The following is a 22,490-nucleotide window of genomic DNA, read 5'->3' as shown; positions in this document are numbered from 1 at the left end:
CCTCTCTGCTCCTCTCTCTCCCTCTCTGTTCCTCTCTCTCCCTCTCTGTTCCTCTCTGCTCCTCTCTCTCCCTCTCTGTTCCTCTCTCTCTCCCTCTTTGTGCTGACAATCAAGCCAAACACCAACATCATCAAATATACAGTGGAAACCAGATATTTACACACTCTTCAGATAAAAACACAAACACTTTTTTAATTGTAACATCAAATCAGACTTAATGTTTATTTTTTTAGTTTGATAAATATAAAAAACACATTTGTTAAATTTAAGAGTAAAGAGAGAAATCATCTGTATTTCTTAATTGAAATGGCACCAAATTGTGTTCAAACTTGAGCCACACTTATGGAGCTCCACAGTTCTCTTCCTGGTGTTTTGGTTGACATCTCTTGATTTTCCCATGTCAAAGAAACAGGCTCTGTGTTTTGCCTGATATGGATCCACAGGTGTGCCACCAATTTACTCACATGGACTCTACTAACCAATCAGAAGCTTCTTCAGCTCAGAATGGAATCGTCTGGAGTTTTCTTATTAATTAACAATAAACTTAGTGTATATGTACTCCTAAATTTGATGAAAGTGATAAAAAATAGACAGCTCTGTCTCTTTATTCTCACATTTAACTAATTCAAAAGATATTTCAACATTTATTTATCCCAAACAAAACAAGTTTACTCTAAATTGATGTTTAACAGTAACAGTAAAAAAAAAGAAAAAAGTGTATGTAAATATCTGGTTTCAACTGTGAATATACTGCTATGTATTGAAAATTCTCTTGTTTTGCATAGAAATATACTGAACAACATACAAAGCATAATATATAAAATAACATTTTACCTGAGTTTTTTCTTTGAAAGAAGCTCCTTATGTCCATTGTTGTTTACATCAGTACATAACTGAAACCGATTTAGAGAGTTTTTTTAGCCGTGGAGGGTAAGAACTGAAAATATGAAATAAACACACATGTAAGCTACGACTCTCTAAAAAATCAGCATTGTTGTTCGGCTTTTCATTTCGCCATTTGTTGATTCACTCGAAGAGCAAGTAACGCAATATGGGTCAAGTGATCAGTTTGATATCAATCTTTTGTGATACACCGTCATATTTACATTATTTGTACAGTTTGAATGATTTGCTTTGGTACCTGGTCAAACTTAAGCTCTCCTCTGTCTGCAGCAAACTCGCAGGCAGCAGCTTCTCCCCCCTCGCTCACATGCGTAAGTGCTGCGCTCAGTCGCCCAGTGCCTGAGCTCGGATCATACCAAAATTAGGGGGGAATTTACGACTAACTTTGAAACTCTAACTATAAAAAAAAATTACAGTTCAAAAGACCCCAGACTTCTGAAAAAAATGACCCGGGCTTAAGGCCAGTAAGCCACCCCCCCTAAGCTCCCCACATTTTTCTAAGTGGTTCCTAGCTAACATTCACTTGGGGTTAGTATCTTGCCCAAGGATATTTGGCATGCAGATTAGGGGAAGCCAGGAATCAAACCACCAACCTTCCGAACAGTAGATGACGTGCTCTACCGCCTGAGCTACAGCCACCCCACATCCCCTAGTATCTAGGGATGACCACAAAGTTGGCACAAACACAAACACCGTGTCGGTCGCTTTGAAGTCTCTGTGCTGCTTTTCATCTTTGCTTTGTATTGTAGAAATATGAACACGTAGAAATAGAGGCTGCAGCCTTACATCACTGCCTTTATTACCTGTTGAAGTCTAGGATTTGGCTGCTGGGCTGGGGCCAGCATTCATTCAGCTTTAACATCATTCTGGGTTCTTGGCTAGCTTGGCGTTAGCGTGCTGTCTGTGCAGATGTTTCCAAAGAGCCAAAGTTGTGTTAGAAGCATAACGCAGTTGTTTCTGTCCTGGAGGTCCACTTCACCATTGCATTCTTGTTCTTCTGTGCAATAAAGTAAAGGTAATCTCCAGATTCACGCTGTAGACTGTGCCAATATTTTCCACCTCTGGAACACAACCTGAAATCAGCTGATTGTAGCACAAGTGGAGGTTGAACTGATAAGTGGGATCGATAGTCAAGCAGCTGAACAATTCCAAAAAATTTGAACTACTGGGAACCGGTGCAGTATAAGAACTGGTTCTGGATTCCCATCCCTAACTGTGTTTGTTTCATGGCAGACATGAGTCCACTTCAGTCAATTGTCCACATGACTTTGAAACTCTAAAAATGCAGGACTATGTAGACTATGTAGAAACACTCAATGGCCATTTTATTAGGTACAGCGGTTGGATTACTAGTAATTATAAATATATAATCAGCCACACACACAAGGCAGCAAATCGATACATTTAGGCTAAGTTAAAAGTTCAAACTGAGCATCAGAATGTGGGATGAAAGTGGCATGGTCCATGGGCTCGTTTGAATGTTTCAGAAACTGAGCTGTTTGTGGGAGTAAATGACGACACTACTCTGAGCTGATAAAAAGGCAACAGTAACCGTTCATTACAACCAAGGGATTCAGAACAGCATCTGTGAACATACAACAGCCTTGAAACACAATGCTAATAGATGCAGAGGAGCACACCAGTGACGACTCCTGTCAGCTAAGATCAGGTAGCTGAGGCTACAGTTTACACTGGCTCACTGCAGGAGGCTGGAAAAGCGTTACCTGGTCTGATGCATCTGTCACATTCTGTTGGTAAACATCATGAAAGCACCAATGGTTCAGGCTGCTACTGGTGTAATGTGTGGGGGATATTTTCTTGCCAAACTTAGAGCCCTTTAATACCAAGTGAACGTGGTTTAAACCCCACAGCTTAACAGCATTATTGCTGAACATGTCAACAGTGTACCATCTTCTGATGGCTGCTTCCATCAGGATTATGCACCAAGTCCCAAAGCTCAAATCATCTCCAACTAGTTTCTTGACCATGAAAATGAGTTCACTGCAGTCAAATAGCCTCATCATTCATCAGCATGGTAAGTAAACAGAGATCATCTGGGATATGATGGAACAGGAAAGGCACATCATGAATGTGCTGCAACTGCATGTTTCCAGTAGCTTTTTGAAAAATTTATAAAGTCCTAAAAAGAAAATGGGGTCCAACTTTACTAAAATGTACCTAATAAAGTGGCTAATACATGTGTTAACTAAAATAACTATTGTTTATCAACTAAATAAAAACGTCACCCATCGTTTACTGATGTATCTTATCAATGTGATGATGAAGTAAGAAGCTCATGGTGGCTTTTTTAGCTCAACTAAATGAAATACAAGACAGTGTATGTCGCTTAGGCTGTACAAGTATGACGTCCTAAAATATCTGAGTCACTTTTGCAGTGTAGAAGGGAGTTTCAGTGTCAGTGCAGTGACTCCTCTTCTGCTGAGTTGAAGCCACTCAATCATCAGTACATGTGAGCTGCGATAAACTATAAAGTCCACAACTACCCCAGATTCACTGGGGGTAGTTGTGGACACATTCACTTCATCTGATAATGCAGCTGGTTCTGCAGCATTATTATCTAACTTGGTGTGAAAACGCCGTCGGACCAACCCTTGTTCTAGTACCTTCATTACTATAGCTCATATTCTGCTTAATCAGATTGCATAAAACTAAAACACAAAAAACCTGGAGTAGATATACTTATTGTGCCATGTGTCTTACTGCCTGTGCCTGTAGACTATAATGATGCAATGTTTGTACATGCTGTAGAATACAGTCATTTATAAAAGTCTTGAACCACCCATGACATCTTTCTACCTTGCTGGAAAAATGGGAAATAGGTGCAGGAATGTACTGAAACATGCAAACATCCAGGGGTGCAATGTATAAGAGGCAAAAACCGATCATTCTAACAAGCTTGTTAGGGTAAATATTTGTTATGATCACCTTCATAATCTTGGGCAGCTTCCTTCTATCTTTAACTATTCTTCCATAGTTCTCTTGATTACATGAAGGACATTACAACTCTTCTTTGGATGTTTCTTCCTTTTGTACCTTTGTACACTGCTTTGATAATATTGATGTCTGGGCTCTGGTGGGACCAGTCCATGACAGACAGTGTTACTGTTGCTTTCCTGTGTGTGTTTGCAAACATTGTCATAAAGCTGCTGCCAATCAAATGTTATTCTATGATGAATCGAATCATGAAGATACTTTTCTGCACTCATAACTCCAACAATTTTGCCAAATATCCAACTCCACTCTCTTATATATGTGAGCTGAGCCACCACAGTGTTTTACAGATGGCTGTAGACACACTGCTTCTCTTTAAGACCACATTAAAAAAGAGAAAAAAATATGGTTTTGCAATACTTCCCCAATTTATTATTCTTTTTAGGATCACAGCCACCTCGATGTAAAAGCACTTTGTATAGTTTTGTTATGTTGCTGCTGTCCAATAAAAGATTGTCTCTGATTCATCTATTCAGTGAGCAGCCTTTTTCATGCATGGATGGTTCATAGTTTAGTGGCTTAACAAGCCACAACGAAAAAAACCCAGCAACAACAAATGACACACATTTGCCTGAAAATGATCAGGTACAAGGGCTGGGCTGAAAACGAATGAAAAAGTAACCAATGTCAATACATAATCTGCTAAAGAGCACTTAAAAATTACCAGAAATTCAGAGTCCTTGGAAACAAACTTTAACAAACAACAAACACTGTAAAGTATGTTCCGAATGGAAAAAAAGATATCAAAGTGGATTTCTATATATTTTGACACTAAATATTAGCCCTGCAACACAGCGGAAAACCAATTTCAGGGTGTACACCACCCCTTACTCTATGACAGCTGGGATGGGCCATCAGGGAAAACACACAGAATATAGTGAATGATAGGAAACCAACAACAAAGCTAAGTGAAACTTTAAATACACACAGGCACACTGATAGGAACGGGGAATAAGACACAGCTGGGAAACTAAATACACCTGAACTAAATAAGGGTAACAAAACACAAGGAGTAAAACTAGGCACAATACACAAGAGAAAAACGATACCAAAATAAAACAGGAAGTGAAGAGCAGTAGCTAACTAGCCACAAAACACCATGAAACCATCCCAATCATCGCAGCGCAAGGTGCAGTTACTTTTCTCAGTAACCATCAGAAAGTGTGTGTCTGTGTATGTTTGTATGTCACCTTGAGCAAATGAAGCCTGAAGGCACATCATATTTTATACTACAGACCCTACAGTATTAAACAAATAAAATGAAGAAGCAAAAACCCAACAATAAGACAACTACCTATGAGGAAGCACTTGGCAACGGTGGGAAGCAATTTGGGAGGGACAGCCCCCCCTGGGTGGGTGTGAGTCTAAGAAAAGAGAGCAAAGACACGCTGTGGAAGAGAGACAGAGATGAGTAATAACTAATGATTACATTGAAAGTGGTTTGAAAAGAGATGAACAAAGAAAAAATTCTCAATGCAGGTTTGGTGGTCTCAGCATCAAGTCTCTGCTTTTTGTAGATCGTGCAGTCCTGTTGGCTTGTCTGATGGCAGGAAATATTAAAAAAAAAAAAAAAAAAACTTTGGGAATGAAAATTAATACAAAAAAAGAAACTGTGCATAAGAAAAAGAAGTTTGGGAGCAAGTGATCCTGGAATATGTTAAATCTTAAAAGGTTCAGGACTACACGTTCCCATTTGGTCATTGTTAATAGCTGCAATAGGTGTAGGCTGCTGGGGGATTCCCATGATGCACTCACTATGTGTTAATAGACCTCTCTGCATTGAATCTTATCTGTTATTAATCTCTGTCTCTCTTCCACAGCACGTCTTTATCCTGTCTTCCTTCTCTCACCCCAACCGGTCACACCAGATGGCCCCGCCCCTCCCTGAGCCTGGTTCTGCCGGAGGTTTCTTCCTGTTAAAAGGGAGTTTTTCCTTCCCACTGTCGCCAAAGTGCTTGCTCATAGGGGGTCATATGATTGTTCGGTTTTTCTCTGTATGTATTATTGTAGGGTCTACCTTACAATATAAAGCACCTTGAGGCGACTGCTGTTGTGATTTGGCGCTATATAAATAAAATTGAATTGAATTGAACTGAAATGAACAATTATTATTACTACTAGTACTACCAGTAGTACTGTTAGTATACATTTCAAAGACTTATGTTTACATTTGCTAAGACAGCCAGACCTTTATTTTGTTGTGTGCATTGTCAGAGGCACTTCTAAATTTGTTTGTAAGAATCAGTGATGGGAATAACAGCGTTACAAGTAACGGCGTTACTTTTTTCAGTAACGAGTAATCTAACTAATTACTATTCCTATCGTTACAACGCCGTTACAGTTACTAACAAGAAAATGCGGTGCGGTCGTGTTACTATTTTTCAACAAACAGACGGTTGAAGCTGTCTTCTACCGCTTCTTATATCAGTTGCACGGAAGTAGCTGTAAGTAATCTGGGCGCTACAGCTTTAAGTAGCTGCGTGTACTCCTGCGGACGGCAATCACTTTCTGCCCAACGATCACTTTTTGGTACAACACGTAACACGTAAAACCAGAGTCATGATAAACAATATATACGCGGCGTTTTTTCCTCAATAGTTTCGTCGTGTTTACTGTCTAAGGACAGCGCTAGCAAGCACTCTCTGCTTATTACCCCCCCCCAAAAACCCTGCCCTTTCATGTTGGTGGAAAAAATGCACCATGTTGACCAATCAGAAATGATATGGCAACATGACATTTGGTTGTTTAGGAAGAGGAGGAAATTTTAGGAGTGACGGCAAGAGAGAGAGAGAGAGACAGCAGAAAGAGAGAGAGCAAGTTTTGAGATGTGAGATTTGTGACGTTTAGCGTGTTTGGAGTGTGTAGTTAATGTGTTGTCTTGTGTAGTTAGTGTGTAGTGTTGTGGATAGTTTTGTGTTGTGTGTCAGAACAATGAGGCGACTGCTGTCTCCAGGTAGAAACAGGAGTGATACACCTGCTGCTGTCAGACCTGCAGGTATCAGGCTGTGATGTTCTCCTTTATAGTGGACAGAAATTATTTTTTTGGAGTGGCACAAATAATTTGTGTGGCATCTTATTGAAGAACAGCTGATTGTTCTGTAAATAGTTTGAAATGATTATTTTAAAAAAGGGTAAAAGGTAAATGGCTGCAAATAACTTTGTTCTTTGCAAAACTTGTACATATGATTTTATAATTGACAATTTATATTTGCATTTAAAGTTATGAAATATGATTCAATAAATGTGTTTGTGGTTGTTACAGTAAAAAATATAACTTTTTCTACTCGGATTTTATGTTTTTTGTCTGATTTTAGATCAATTGTGTTAATACAGTATGTCAAAATGAAAACATGACTATAAATTCAGACACATGAGGTTGTGCTGAAAAGGATGATACCAAACAAGGCAAAGTAAATAGTTTTTAAAGGTGAAATGTGGAGGGAAAATCAAAAGTAGTTAAAAATGGCCAATAATACCCTGGACCCCAGAAGGTTAAACAGTAATGCAATAGTTACTTTTCAAGTAATTAACTACTTTTAGAATCTTGTAACTCAGTTACTAACTCAGTTACTTTTTTGAAGAAGTAACTAGTAACTATAATTAATTACTTTTTCAAAGTAACTTGCCCAACACTGGTAAGAACATGATTCACTCTCAGACTTGTCTCTCTGTTGACTTGGGAACACCTCAGTACTAAAGCAGGAGAGCCAGCGACCCTGCCAGAGAATGATTTAGAAAAAAGGATTGATGAATGCAGATGACAGAGCAATGCCTAATCCATCTATTTAGGGGTGCAGACTGTAAAGACAAACTTAAACCTGAGCTAAGTCAAAGCTACTTCACAGCATTAACAGAAACATGGATGGACAGTCTGTATATTAACATTTTATCAAAGCCATCATTTCTTTCCTAACCCACTATCCCCAACTTTGAAGTAGTTCTTCAAACCAAACATGGGAAAATGAACTGTGTGTATCTTATTTGAATGGTCTGGTTAAAGGAAATGTACAAATTCCACATGTATTATAATTCAGTGCAATTTAGCTTAAAGTATGCTGATACACTGCTCAGAGACGTTAAAGGAATACTTTTAAAACACACCCTATCTCAATGGGGAAAAAATCATGCCTGATATTTATATTAAGATGGACTGGATCATGTGTTAGGAACAGAAGAATGCCACATCGCTCGATGGAAATGAGAATTATCAGCCTACACCGGGCTGAAGTCAAAGACAGCCCAAAAGGATCTGAGGTCTGAGTTGCAGTCTGAGGTGCAACCCGATGGTGTCAGATGGACCGAAACATAACTTTCCAGAGGTGTTCTATGGATTTTTATTTAAGGCAAGCATGGGGGCCAGTCAGTGGTATCAATTCCTTCATCCTCCAGGAACTCCCTGCATGCTTCCGCCACATGAGGCTGGGCACTTTCATGCACCAGAAGGAACCCAGGACCCACTGCACCTGATACCTAATGGCTGTTGCCAAGCCTGTACTGAAATGGATAAATGTGATGCTTTTTTCCACTCAAAAACGTTACTACAGAACTGAGGCAGCTTGTGCAATAATATATTGCTGTAATCATGGAGCCAAAGGGGAGAGAGTACACCTCTGAGACAGTTTAACAGTCCTGGGACTGGTATGTACCTTGCCTCTTGTTTCTGAGCTAGGACTAATATGTTACCTCTGTCACTGCAGGAGCCCTGTCCTATGCTGAGCTGGGAACATGCATTAAGAAGTCTGGCGGGCATTACACATACATAATGGAAGCGTTCGGACCTCAGATGGCTTTTATAAGATTATGGGCTGATCTCATTGCTATAAGGTAATGCTTTTTGCCTTAAATTAAGTTTGAATCTTTAGCTCTACAAATCTTTGTTTTATGTCACAATGTATAATATAAAGGATGTTGCTTGTGGTGGCAAGAGTCACTGGTTCCAGCAGTAGGCAGCTATTTTCTGTAACAGTGTAAAGCCTTAGTACAACGCTAACTCCGCAGCAAACAGAGCGACAGATGCAGTCAGTGACAGGTGAGTAGTTGGTGGAGACCAAAAACAAAGCTAAACAAGAGCAAATATTGGACTTAAGTGAGTATTAACATGATTCCAAAAGGAAGCTGATGTTACTCATCAAACCTGATGGGACCTTTCCCATAACATCTTTATAAGTGTTATCTTTTAGTTTGATTTACAGATCTGTTGCTCATTAGTGACCACATAGTATGATATACAAACTGTGCAACTGGTGTAACCATGTTCTTTTCTCAACTGCTGACAGGAGCAAACAGAGACCATTAACCTCCTAAGACCCAAACTCTTTCATGGCATGCGTTTTTAATTTCTCTTTGCTATTTCAGCTGATTGGGATCTGATCAATGTAAAAACAAAGAATTCCGTTTTTTGTTTTCACCTGATTTCTATTTCTGAGCAAAATGAGATCCACATATGAGGACATTCGCTTTAAATTTAGATAGGACAGTGGCAGTATAATGTCCTCGTAAGTGGATATCAGGCCCTTGCAGAGCAAAATTTAGTATTTTGGTCTAGACAACCCAAAATGTGATGTCCATATGTGGATGCCAGGTCCTAGGAGGTAAATGGAAATATCTACTCAGCCAGTCACATGGCAGCAACTCCATCCAATTAAGCATGCCAACACAGACGACACTACCTGGTAAAGTTCTGCCAAAGAATCAGAAGAAACATGAGTGCAGTGACTTTAAATGTGACATGGTTAATTGTGCCAGGCTCTTCCAAGTATTTTAGAAACTGCTGAAATACAATATGAAATAAAGATAAATATACATATACATGCCAACAAACTGATGCATTCTAATAAACACAACATTAAGTGGAATAGTGGTTTGTGGAAGCTTCCATGTTGTTCAAACGTCTTGGAGCTGGACATCACTGTTCCACCTATTTATCGACATGGCTAGAGATCACAGTGCACGTGTTTGCTATGGAGGCAAATTTGAATTCCTGTCTGTGCATTCAGACTCAAGACATAAAGGATTATACCTTTAATCACCAGAGAAATGATCTCTTTAAACAAGGAAGGGAAAACGTGAAGGAAAGAGACAATATGACTGGATGTGTGAATAAAATCTAAACTCTCTTCCTCCTCAACTCAAGCCTCATCTCATCACACCTCTAACACATGCAAACATGCATTAATATGCTTATTTATTTCTGATATTGTCACAATTACTTATTGTCAGCAGGTTAAACCTTTGGTCTCTGGACAGCTGACAATGAGCTAAACAACAGCTGGCTATAAGCTAACATAATACCAGCTAATGTAAGGCTCAAGTCAAATCATATTTTCCTTGTGATAAACAGTTTGATTACATTCAGACATATAAAAGTGTCTGAGTCAGATAATGTTGGATCTACTTCAGACAGTTTTGATAACATTGGCTAGCAGTTGTTATCCGAGGCTAACGACAACTAGCAGCAGCAATATCTGCAATGCTTACTGACAGAAAAGTTCATTATATCCTCAGCAACTCCAGATGGGTTATGTTGCCCTTAAGAAGGTAAACTGTCAGCAGAACAAGTCCACCTTTCTATAGAAGGAGTCAGTAGAAAACTTAAAGAAAGGACAGATTTTGTTTTAAAAGGATGAATCTGGATTGTCAGAAAGCGGTTGCTTGTAAAGCCATGGATGGACTTGCCAGCTTCAGCCAGCATGGCCACAATCTACACTGCAGTTCAACACAGGAATATTAGTTTACAATTAATAGCAAATATTAGGTCATGGTATTGTCGAGACTAGCTGGCTATCCAGGTTTTAAATCTGCCTACGGTGATCTAAATACATAAAAAGAGTACAGTTTTTACAGGACATTTATTTCAGTCAACACAGTTTTTAACTAATATAATTAAAAAGGAAGGTCATTCACTTTTCCTCACAGAAAGTTAGGAAAGACATGCTGTCTCTCTTCCACAGCATGTCTTTATCCTGTCTTCTTTCTCTCACCCCAACCGGTCACAGCAGATGGCCCTGCCCCTCCCTGAGCCTGGTTCTGCCGGAGGTTTCTTCCTGTTAAAAGGGAGTTTTTCCTTCCCACTGTCGCCAAAGTGCTTGCTCATAGGGGGTCATATGATTGTTGGGTTTTTCTCTGTATGTATTATTGCAGGGTCTGCCTTACAATATAAAGCACCTCGAGGCGACTGCTGTTGTGATTTGGCGCTATATAAATACAATTGAATTGTATTGCAAGTTTAGACTCGAGGTGTCACCTGTAACCACGCCTTGACGATAAATCTGCCAGTCGTGTGCTCTGATTATATAAATTGTGTAATTGTATGCTTTTGTACAGTTATGGGGACTTTTTCATCACCTCCATACAACTTGTATTTTGTGTTGAATATATTTGTTTAAGAAGAAAAGACAAGAAGCTATAGATGAATTTAAATGACAGTATTATTTCTATTATTATAATATATATATTATTGCATTTGGGTGCTCTAGTTTAGATTATACCACATCAACACAAAAATAATTTCTCTCAATCTCAGGCTTTTACATTACAGTGCTGTTAGCATGATACACACCATCACACAAGTCATCGCTGCTGTGATTGGTGGGGGAGCAGAAAACAAATCGTACACCTCTAGTCACCTAATGTGGTGCAAATATTGTGTAGTCTCTATTTTACAAAAAAATGGTGTGTACATAATCTCTTAGACTGTGTTTGCTGACGCACACCAGGGGAGGAAAGGCTGCATGGCTGCATGTAACACTAAGTTTACTTCATACCACAGAGTTGAAAAAATGCTCTATGGAAGTGGATGTGTACACAGCCAAGGTGAAGCAGTACAAACAGTCTACTGGCTATTTGGAGCTGCACAATCTTACACTGCCCTCAGGCTACAAGGACTGAATGGAAACCATGGGAAATGAACAGAGAGCGAGGCAGAGAATGAAAACAAGAGTGAGGGGGACAAAGAGCGATTTCCCCGGCTGCAGCGGCTCAGTGACTGCTGTGGGAAATGAAGAGGGAAACACAGATGAGCCAGAAGATGAGCCTCTGGGACTATCCAGTATTGTTTCATTCATATTGAAGCCAAGCCCACTAATGTGCACACATGAGGATGTGATTACAGGAATGTTATGTCTAGGAAGTTGCCCATCTGATATTACAAACAAACTCCCATCGTTATACCTGCTACAGCGGGACTTACAGCGGGATGTGAAAGCCGGCTGGCAAATCACCACGATTGTATTGATTTCAGAAAGCTTTTAATTAGACCAGAGTCTTTGAAATGTGCTATATAAAAAAAACTTTTTTAACTTATTTATGATCTAACACATGTAGGTACACTGTTAAAAAAAAACATCTTAAAAAAACGGTAATATTCCGGCAGCTGGGGCGCCAAAATACTACCGTAAAATAACAGAAAATAACTTCCTCATAAAAATACGGTTATTTCCAGTAATGACAATACAGTTGGTTGCGCTAATTATACATGGGATTTTGCCTTTTCAAGTGATTTTAAACATTAAATTAGGAACATTTTAACGTGATTAAACAATGAAATTACCTATAAATAAGGTCAATGAATGTGGCAATATGAATCATAATACGTAAATGTACAGAAATATACAGTTAACAGTTGGTTTAAATAATAATTGATTGCATGCCCTGGGACAGAGGCGAGGCTGCCATATCGCACCATCGGCCCCTCTGGCCATCACCAGTAGGCGGTAGGTGAAGTGTCATGACCAAGGACACAACGACCAAGAGTGTCCGAGGCGGGGATCGAACCGGCTACCTTCCGATTACAAGACGAACTGCCAACTCTTGAGCCACGATCACCCTAACTAGCAATGATAATAATAATTATGTGATGTAACACAAGCTTATAGGAATCATGTTATATACTTTACCATAGCATTACATTTGAATTCAACAGTTCAATCTTTCAAATAACGGACACATATTTGTGAAATCATGGTACATTTGTGAATGTATTTTAACAATCTAAATATGCATATGTACAGACAGATACATAAGAACAAGAAAATTATGTTTTATTACATTACAGTGATTTAACGTTAATTGACATTTGAAATGTGAAATCACAGTCTATTTATGTAAATTTAATGATATTCTAGAAGAACAGAACAAAACTGTAAAATGCACAGTAAAATACTTTTATATTAGGATTTTTTCCTACAGTGCAGCCATACCCGTGACCTTGTGGTTGTTAGTTCACATTCATTCACCGATGCTTAGCGTCATGTTATTATGTGTCCCAACATCCAATGGCATGTCACATTGTTTTCATGGCCACACCCTCACCCCAGGTGCAGAACCTATTTCTGTTCAGGAATGTTGTGAATACTTTGAGATTTATATTAATTGCAATTTCTACCTCTACATTTATTTTTTAAAATATATAATTAGCACAGCGTGGCCGTGCAATGTTTTATATGTTTTTTTTAGTTTTTATTCCTATTGATTATATTTTCACTTGTTACCACTGAATTATTGAATCAAAACTAGATGACATGAAATTTTCAGCAAAATTATAATTCAAATACTCCTGTAATTATTGATTATTCTCATTAATTTTCGATCACTTTATATATTTTTCCATAGTATTACATTTGACTTTAACAGATCATTCTCTCACATAACAGACAAATATTTGTGAAATTATGATACATTTCTGAATGTATTTTTACAATCTAAATATGCATATGTACAAAAAAAATATTTTAAAAAACAAGTAAATTGTGTTTTACTATATTTACAGTGATGTTATGTTTTTTTACCTTTGACATGTAAAATCACAGTCTACTTATGTAAATTTAATGATATTCTAGAAAGACAGTACAAAACTTTAAAATATACAGTAAGATACTTTGACATTGCTATTTTTTGGAACAGTGTACCATCACCAAGTAATTTTTTTCTAAGAAGTCATGTCACATATTTCATAAATTTCTATGAGGTCATGTTTCAGCATCAGCTGTATTATGCTGGGTTAAAAAACCCATCAAACTGAGATCCTTTGATTTCATTTTTGTGACTTTTGTGTTTCACTTGCTTTTCAAAATGTATATCGCAAAAATAAATATATGTGAATGCTGCCATCTAACAGATGCTTGTTTTCCCATATCCACTATTGCATTTGTTTGTTTCATGTCCAGCTGCAATGAATCAAAGTCATTTGCTTTGTATTAGCTTTGACTTTGGTCACCACCTTCAGTGCTAGCTCTAGAACCATGTCTTTTTTGCTGTAATGACTTAACGAGACTGCCAAAGGTGAAGATACAGAAAATGAAACAAAGCTGTAGTTGAAGTTTACTAAAAAACACTGCGAGGCTGGAGAGATAAGTGATAATCTTTAGTGGGCGTATGAATGTTACCTGTGGTTATATAAATTAATGTTAATATGAAATCTGACATATTTGGTTGCATCTTGCAGGCCTGCAGGCATGGCGGTCATTTCTCTGGCCTTTGGTCAGTATATCCTGGAACCTCTTTTCATGCCATGTGGTATCCCCCCCCTGGCTGTCAAACTGGCCACAGCCATTGGCTTAAGTATATACCTTTGCTACTGTAATAAGGACTGTTATAATATGCCCAGATGTTATCTTTGTGAATTGTTGTGAAGTGTGCTGTGAATAGCTTAAGACAGAAGTGTGCATGAGAAGGGAGAGGGGTGTGACAAAAAGACCCAGGACTATCCTCACCTTATCAACCTTCTAAACACAATCACAGAGCACAACTGGTACAGATAGTAGAGCAAAGATGTACACTTGAGGAAAAGATCAGTTGACAATGTTGCCTGCATACTAATACAATCTCCAGTATAGTAAATTCACATAAATGAGCACTTCAGAGCATTTTAAACTGGGCAATTAATGATGCACCCTGATAGTTGTGTGCTCAGTCTATCATATTCAGCCAAACTTTCCTAAATTCAGCACTGTAAATAACTGAGTTTGAATTCTGTGAAAAGTAGGACATTTTGTTTATTTCATAAATGTTTGAACATAAAATGTAATTTCTTTTGTCAACACAACAAATTATTGATGGAATAAATAATCGCATCATAGTTTCCCAACCAAAGGATTAGCTGAGTGAATTAGTTGATCCTTCTCATTTATCTGAGGGAACATCAGGGCTTTGTCAGTCTAGTCGAGAGATGTAATGTCTCTAGCATGTCCACTCAGGAAGGATGCTAGGCAGATGGTTGAGCCACCTCAACTGGTTCCTGTCATTGCGGAGGGGTATTGGTTCTACTTCTGATGAAGCCAGCAGAACTACTTTACCCACTAAAAGCAGAGATGAGGCCACCAAAGTTGAAGCCTTCCATAATTTCGCTCCAACTAGAATTTCTGTCCATAGAAATTCTGAACATAATCGGTGACACAGAAATACCTTAGCAATGTCCAGCGCCAAATGCAAATTAGTCCAACTTATTTTCGACAAAGTGACCTCCCGACCTTCCGAGCGCTCAGTGTAGTTGTACAATCGCTTGGAACAGTGGGCCAGGTACTTTCTTAAAGATGGTAAATGTAACCACAGTTTGCCAATCCAGAGACTCCACCTCAGTTCTCCACTCAACGCAAGAGAGTCCAAAAACATAGAGGAACTCAGTGTGAATCTCATCCAGTCCACAGTCTCTGCCACCAAGTAGTAGTTTAACTACCTCAGGGATCCTGGTCCCCCGACTCTGCTTTCTCTACTGAAGGCCTGTCAGTGGGATACAAGGATGAGGGGTGATATAAGAGCCCAAGCTGTGCGTTCAGGTGAATTTGATGATATCTAGCTGGTATTGCTCAACCTCACACACTAATTCAGGTTCCTTCCCCTCCAGAGAAGTGACATTTATTTGTTCCTATAGCTAGCACCAGTTGCTGTGGATTGGACAGCCGGGGTCCCTGCCCCTGACCGCCACCTGACATACATTGCATCCACCCATACAACAAAGGCGGGTCCATGTGTATTTTTCTGGCTGCTCCCATCCGGGCCCCATGGACTAAAAGCTGGCCACCTGGTCCTCCCTCCCCTGTTCTAGCTCCAGTGTGGGGCCCAAGTAACCCAGTACAGTGTGAGCTGGAGTGAAGTGGAAGACTGAAAAGACACCACTTGATATATTTGTATATTATATAATTATTAATATATAATATAATATAAACATGTTTTAACAAAAACAAATGCCTCCCACGCCCAAATGTAGCTAAAGGCATCTGTGTATCAAAAAGCTTACAAATTTTTCCTTCAATTCTGAACTGGTTTCTTGTAAGGCACAGGTTGTGACTGACTTTAGCACAGAAAACAACATTCAGGGACATCTGATCTTTAGTCACTACATAGAAAGTAATCCCACTTACTAAATGTAATAATGTGATATGACTAGCTTAGACTTTTCTGTTGATGGTGAGCCTTCAATATGGTCACAAACACTGTATGACTGCTTGACATGGTTCCCTCTCTCTGCAGCATCTGTTATGTACCTCAACAGTATGAGTGTAACGTGGACAGCCAGGATTCAGATCTTCCTCACTGTCAGCAAGCTGCTGGCCATTGCCATCATAATAGTGCCAGGGATGTACCAGCTCTTTAAAGGTATCATCATTAACACCTCTCTAGCACTGCACACGTATCACCACCAAGATTCTGAGTGTTCTGGGTTGCACACAGTGTTCAGCTGCACGTGGTTCAACATGACTCCTGTGCGTCATACACACCTGCTCACAGCATGCTACAGGTCGAGCATTTATTGGTGTCCGCACAGCAGGTTTTTAGACGTAGAGTTTTTCTCTTCCTCTCAACTGCAGACTCTACTGTACTTTAAAATGTTATTAATCTAAAATGTTTCTCTGAAGCGATACTGTATGTGTCAGTGAGTGCTCTTTGCATTCATGTAAAGAGGCCAGTGTCTCCTTTAGCCCTCAGGTATACAGAGAGCTTTGTGATCATTTCTGTAATTGTAATTGTTAAAGATATTAAACTGATTTAAAAATTCAACATAGATTTTCAAAATATAGAAATAACCCATCAATACACCTAAATGTACAGTATTGAGGTTTGAAGAAGCCCTCATTTCTTAATATTTTGCCAGGAAACTTTGAAATAGTGGTTTGTGATGGTGTTTTTATGCTTGAAGGACTCATAGGTCAGTGTTAAACAAAATATAAGGAAATGAGGGGTGGTTCACAATACTGCAAGTGTGGCAGTTTGTTGTGTGTGCATGTTTGCAGGAGAGACCAGACACTTTGAGAATGCCTTTGACCTGAGTAATGTGCAGCTCTCTGGTATGCCACTGGCTTTCTACTCTGGGATGTACGCGTATGCTGGATGGTAAGTATGCGCATGGTACACACACATACACACACATCTGGTTTGCTATCCTCCTGGTGACATCCCATTGACATAATGCTTTCCTGAGCCCCTTACCCTTACCCTAACCATCAAAAATGAATCCTAACCCTAACCATAACCATAACTACTTTAAAGATGATGATTTGAGTGTGAAAAATGCCTTCAACCCTGTGGGGACCAGGATTTTGGTCCCCATGAGGGCTGTTGGTCCCCACCAGTGTAGTAAGTTTAAGATTTTGGTCACCACCAAGATAGTAAGAACCCACACACACACACACACACGCACACACACACACACACACACACACACACACACACTGTTGCTGGTCATTAATAAGTGGAGGTAATAAACAAACGTTTTCCTTACTTAGGTTCTATCTGAACTTTGTGACAGAGGAGGTGAACAACCCTGCAAAGTAAGTTTAATCCATGTGCTTACTCTTCTGGTCGCATAAAGTTATTTATAAATAATAGAATTAAAAATCTAAGGAATCATGTTTCTTCATCTGTTAGACAAATGTAAAGAGGCTAATTTCACTGCAATCAGTGTTTCTAATAAACAGCAGTGGATCACTTGACTACTTTGAAGTGAAATGACTGTGTCTACTGTACAGTAGCCAGTACTGTACCTGAGCCTTACACAGCATCTTAGTGTGTTACCAGTGACTATGGTTAGTCATGTTAGAACAGGAAGGGTCCATCAACAAAGTGCTGACTGACTGAACCCACTCTTTGATTTTACATGCTCTACCACATCATGGCTGAGTTACTGTTGTTCCACTTTGTTACTCTGTATTATTGTAAGCTCTTTACAATATAAGTGCTTTGAGGCAACTTTTCTTGTGATTTCATTGAGCTGATTTGAATTGAATTAAAGTGAATTCATCCTGTTGGCATATCTGGCACATGTGAACATTATTAGAGACTGTTTCCTCTGCGTTCACAGTGACATCTCTTCTCTTTAAAAAAAAAAAAGAAGCAGAGTACTCTGATTGTTTTGTGCTGCCTACCAAAGAATGAGCACAAAAAGCAAAACTTTGGAGCTGTTGTAGGTCACATAATTGACCAGCCTGACAGTAGGTGGTACATTCTGTTTACGTATCTTAGAAAACTGTACAGATGAAACATGTGTGGAAGTAAAACAGACAGATATATAAGGGAAAGAAGGATGAGTAAGTCATACAAGTGACTAATAGTGTGCTTTCTGTGTCATTATTGCTCCGGCCCTCAGGACTGTTCCACTCGCCATCTGTATCTCCATGGCAATTGTGACTTCTTGCTATGTGCTCACCAATGTGGCATACTACACTGTAATGTCAGCTGAGGAGCTCCTGGCCTCATCAGCTGTTGCTGTGGTAAGTACTTTGAAAAACAGTGTAAGGACTGAACCTTTAAAAGTAACTGCCACTTATCCGTCTGCTTTAAATATTGTATTAGGATTAAAATGAAAAACCAAAAACCAACAACAGTAAAACAGCTACACAATTCTATAAATGTACGTTTCCCCCCACGAGTCCTCAATCAAGGCCATACACACTCAAAGAGGGACCCCTCACCCATGTCTCTTATTCACAAAATATCTGTATCAGCTAATTATAATGTCACTAAATACATCTGTAGGGAAAATGATTCTACCTTAAAGCACTAGTTTGATTTTTTTTAATGATATGTGTTTGAGAAAGGATCAACAGATATTGTGACAGTGCATTTATTATAGTACAGTCATTCATTTTATAGACCCATATTATTGTTTCTGTCCTGAACTCTGCATGTACTGTAACATGCCTGTGTACAGATAGTGATGTTATGGGTAACAATGAGTGACAGGGAGCAGACAATGCAAACATCCCCTCATCTCAAAAAATGTATTCTGTAGAGCTTTGTAAAGCAACCCGATTGGCTAATAATTTGACTGGCTAATCAGTAATAAACAAGCAACGCTATTAACTTTGTTGACAATTTGGTCATAAAGCAAAATATTCAGCAGAAAAAAATAACTTAGAGAAATATGTAAACGAGAGACAAAGAAATATCTATCCCTGAACAAAATGTAACAATTCACACATAAAAACGTAGATCAAAAGCTCACGATTCACTAGAATCATCAAATAACTACATTTTGTGGCATTACTTTGGGTAAACACAAATTACTAACAGCCACAAAATTTCAGAGCTGTTTAAACAAGTGTTGTAAAATGCCAATCAACCATCAAGGTGGTAGAAATACAGTGTGTTCCCAAGTCAGAATTTCCAAGCTCCCAGTTAAAATGTGAATCTGGAATACCTCCTCAACTTGGATTTCCCACTCGCAAAGTCAGAGTAGTCACAATCCATGATGGCAGCACTGAACGTAAACAGCGGCAAATCTGTAACATTTCCACTGTTGGATATTTGTGACTCATTAAATAAGCCATATCCAGACTGCAAAGTATCTGCAAAGCAGGCAGAGGCCATTAGGGTAATTCCCTGCTGGGCAACTATTATATGAACTAGAAACTTTTGAGGGCTATTTTGTGTCTGAATTCTCACCACTATTGGGAACGCTATGTAGCTCTATTTCTGAGCATCCAGATGGCCACACAGTGGAAGATCCCATGACTGCAGCTTTGTGTTTGTTGTCATTTTATAAGGACAGTGGATTCGGAAGCTAAGTTGTTATAATGAATTAAACTGTTATGGTAACCCTATCTCTCTGGTAATCAGAAAAACTATTTTGAAGGCTTTTTGCAGTTACTGTTAAACTAATCAGGAAATGTGAAGCCAACCTATATGGGCTATATCAAAAACGTGTCACAGACAGGCAGTGTGCAGGAACAGGGAAAGTTCAATAAAGCAACGAGAAAAGCAAACCTTTGTTATGTTATATGTGATATCAGTAGCTTATATTAAGCTGAAATTATGGCAGTGGCTCCTTATTTGATAGTGAAATATATCTTGCAGTGTTTTTCACTGTAAAGGCTGACCTTGGCTCTCTGCAGTAAAACGTTGTGCATGCTACTTGAAAGCATTTAGTTGAGGTCTCACCTCTGTGGTGTTTACTTCTGGCTTGAGCAGTGCAGCTGCCTTCCTGCACTTAGCATGTCATTATCAGCAAAGTGTCTCTGACAGCTTGGCTTCCCAGCAGCTGTTAATGTGATTGTTTCATCCCAGCCCTGTTAATGTTAATCCCATTACAGACATTCCCCAATAATAACCACTGTTGCTTATTAGACTGAGGACAGCTATCAGAGATCGCTGGTCTTTTGTAATGCAGTTAGTTTTATTGCCCTGTGCACAGTGAGTGATAAAAGCACCTTAAGACAGGTGTTAAGAGCATTTATCTGTTATTAGAAGGCTGTGATAGGATAAAAGAATTAAACTATGTTCTTCCTTTCTCATAGACAGCGGGCAGAAGTTTACATCTCAAACTTGATTAGAGTTTAACTGGTGTCTAGAACTTATCTTGAAGAAGTTTGGCTCGAGGCACGATTAGTCATTTTAGGCTTTTTGAATTAGAGGTGTGTTCATATAATGGAAGAGTGATGAATGGAATAGGCTGAAGTAATATTTAAAGATCCTTTTTATTTAGCATTTACCTCAATGCACTACCACAAAAGATTGTGGTGTAGTGAAAAAAAACCTTTGACATTTTCAAACATGCACCCAGGGCTCCTAAAACTTTGGAGAAAGGTATAAGTGCAGCAAATGTTCTGAAATGAAACTGTACTAATGTGGACCTTGTGTCCTTCAGAAACCTGTACTACATGTATTTAAACAGAACATTTAAAAATAAATGTTCCTCTTTCATTTAGCTTTCCATCTTCTATGATGTGTTTTAAAGAAAGGCCGTCGTTCAGCTCTGATGTTTTCACATCGTTTCATTGGCCTGTTTGTTTCTGTCACAGTGCTGCTTCATCACCAATATTGTACTGAAAATATTAGAAAACTTTAGTCAACACTTCCTGCAAGTTGATTTATTTGAGCCAGCCTCAAATACACCTGTCAGCTGAACCCTGTTTTGCATCTGACATTTAATACAAACGAATGACCAACAAACGTTCATCTGTCTCCCTTTATGTCCTCTTTGTGAAATCTGCAGACATTTGCAGAGAGGCTTCTGGGGAACTTCTCTATAGCTGTCCCGGTATTTGTAGCCTTGTCCTGCTACGGCTCCATGAACGGCTGCATCTTTGCCCTGTCAAGGTACAGATTCTGTGTCACTGCTAAAACATCTAGAATACGTATGCTTATATGCTCACGACAGAGTCCTGTAGCATTTAAACAAAAGTCACCAGGTGTTTCTAACTTTGTATTAGTTTGTGGTATTAAGTATACTTAAGTATACTTATACTGTGTGTATGTGTGTGTGTGTGTGTGTGTGTGTGTGTCATGTGTAGGGTGTCAAATACATCAGTTTTGTCAAAGTTGCTGGTGATGCACACAAGATGCAACAAAAGTGACAATGATTTAATGAATTTAAACTCTTTTCCTAATCTTAATGAAGGAATTTTCAGTGTCACATCAACCAGCAAGTAAAATCTGAACTACTCAGAGAGGGAAACAAAGGACACCTGTATCTTTTTTTGTGTGTTTTTTGGTAAACTAGCATTTATTGTAAAATATGCAGGCATAGTTAGTCAAGCAAGTTGTTTTTTCAAATCTTTGAACCTATGTACTTGAGGCATTGTTAATGAGAATGAGAAAACTGCCCATGGGGAATATGTTTCATGTTGAAAATGAGCTGATTTTAATCATACAATGTGACTGTGTTGATTATCAAGTGAGTGTCATGGTCTCTCGTCTCATTTTGTCTGTCATAATGTGTTCACCAGAATGTTCTACGTAGCTTCACGTGAAGGCCAGCTCCCTGAGGTTTTGTCTATGATCCATGTCCGCAGACACACTCCACTTGCAGCTGTCCTCATAATGGTCAGTTTATTAACATAAGCATTTCATTTCAGACAATACACTAAAGGTCACAAAAACTCATCTTTGAAACGGACAACAGCATGAGCTGATAGATGAGTCCTGAAAAAAATTCTGTGGGAGCTTTCTGCACTTTTTTTGGACAAAAATTTTAGGATGGTTAGAGATTCAATTCAATTCAGTTTCACTGATATAGAACAAAATCCCAACAACAGTTGCCTCAAGGTATTTTATATTATAAGGTAAGACCCTACACAGATACAGAGAAAATCCTGATACTCAAACAACCCCTTATGAACAACAGTAGGAAGGAAAAACTCCCT

The 22,490-nt window shown here is 38.8% G+C and overlaps 1 protein-coding gene across 1 annotated transcript in view; it reads left to right on the top strand.

The window, feature by feature from the left end:
• slc7a11 (solute carrier family 7 member 11) overlaps positions 1-22,490 on the top strand; it is a 47,505-nt gene that overhangs the window by 12,912 nt on the left and 12,103 nt on the right. The window contains exons 2-9 of the mRNA XM_005466005.4: positions 8,613-8,739; positions 14,357-14,472; positions 16,381-16,506; positions 17,142-17,241; positions 17,634-17,678; positions 18,494-18,617; positions 21,341-21,444; positions 22,074-22,170. Of these exons, the coding sequence (XP_005466062.1) occupies positions 8,613-8,739; positions 14,357-14,472; positions 16,381-16,506; positions 17,142-17,241; positions 17,634-17,678; positions 18,494-18,617; positions 21,341-21,444; positions 22,074-22,170 (839 nt within the window). The remainder of the gene's footprint in view (positions 1-8,612; positions 8,740-14,356; positions 14,473-16,380; positions 16,507-17,141; positions 17,242-17,633; positions 17,679-18,493; positions 18,618-21,340; positions 21,445-22,073; positions 22,171-22,490) is intronic.

The sequence above is a fragment of the Oreochromis niloticus genome, linkage group LG2 (genome assembly GCF_001858045.2).
Source record: "Oreochromis niloticus isolate F11D_XX linkage group LG2, O_niloticus_UMD_NMBU, whole genome shotgun sequence".
NCBI classification, from domain to species: Eukaryota; Metazoa; Chordata; class Actinopteri; order Cichliformes; family Cichlidae; genus Oreochromis; species Oreochromis niloticus.
This window is presented reverse-complemented; position numbering and strand designations above follow the sequence as displayed.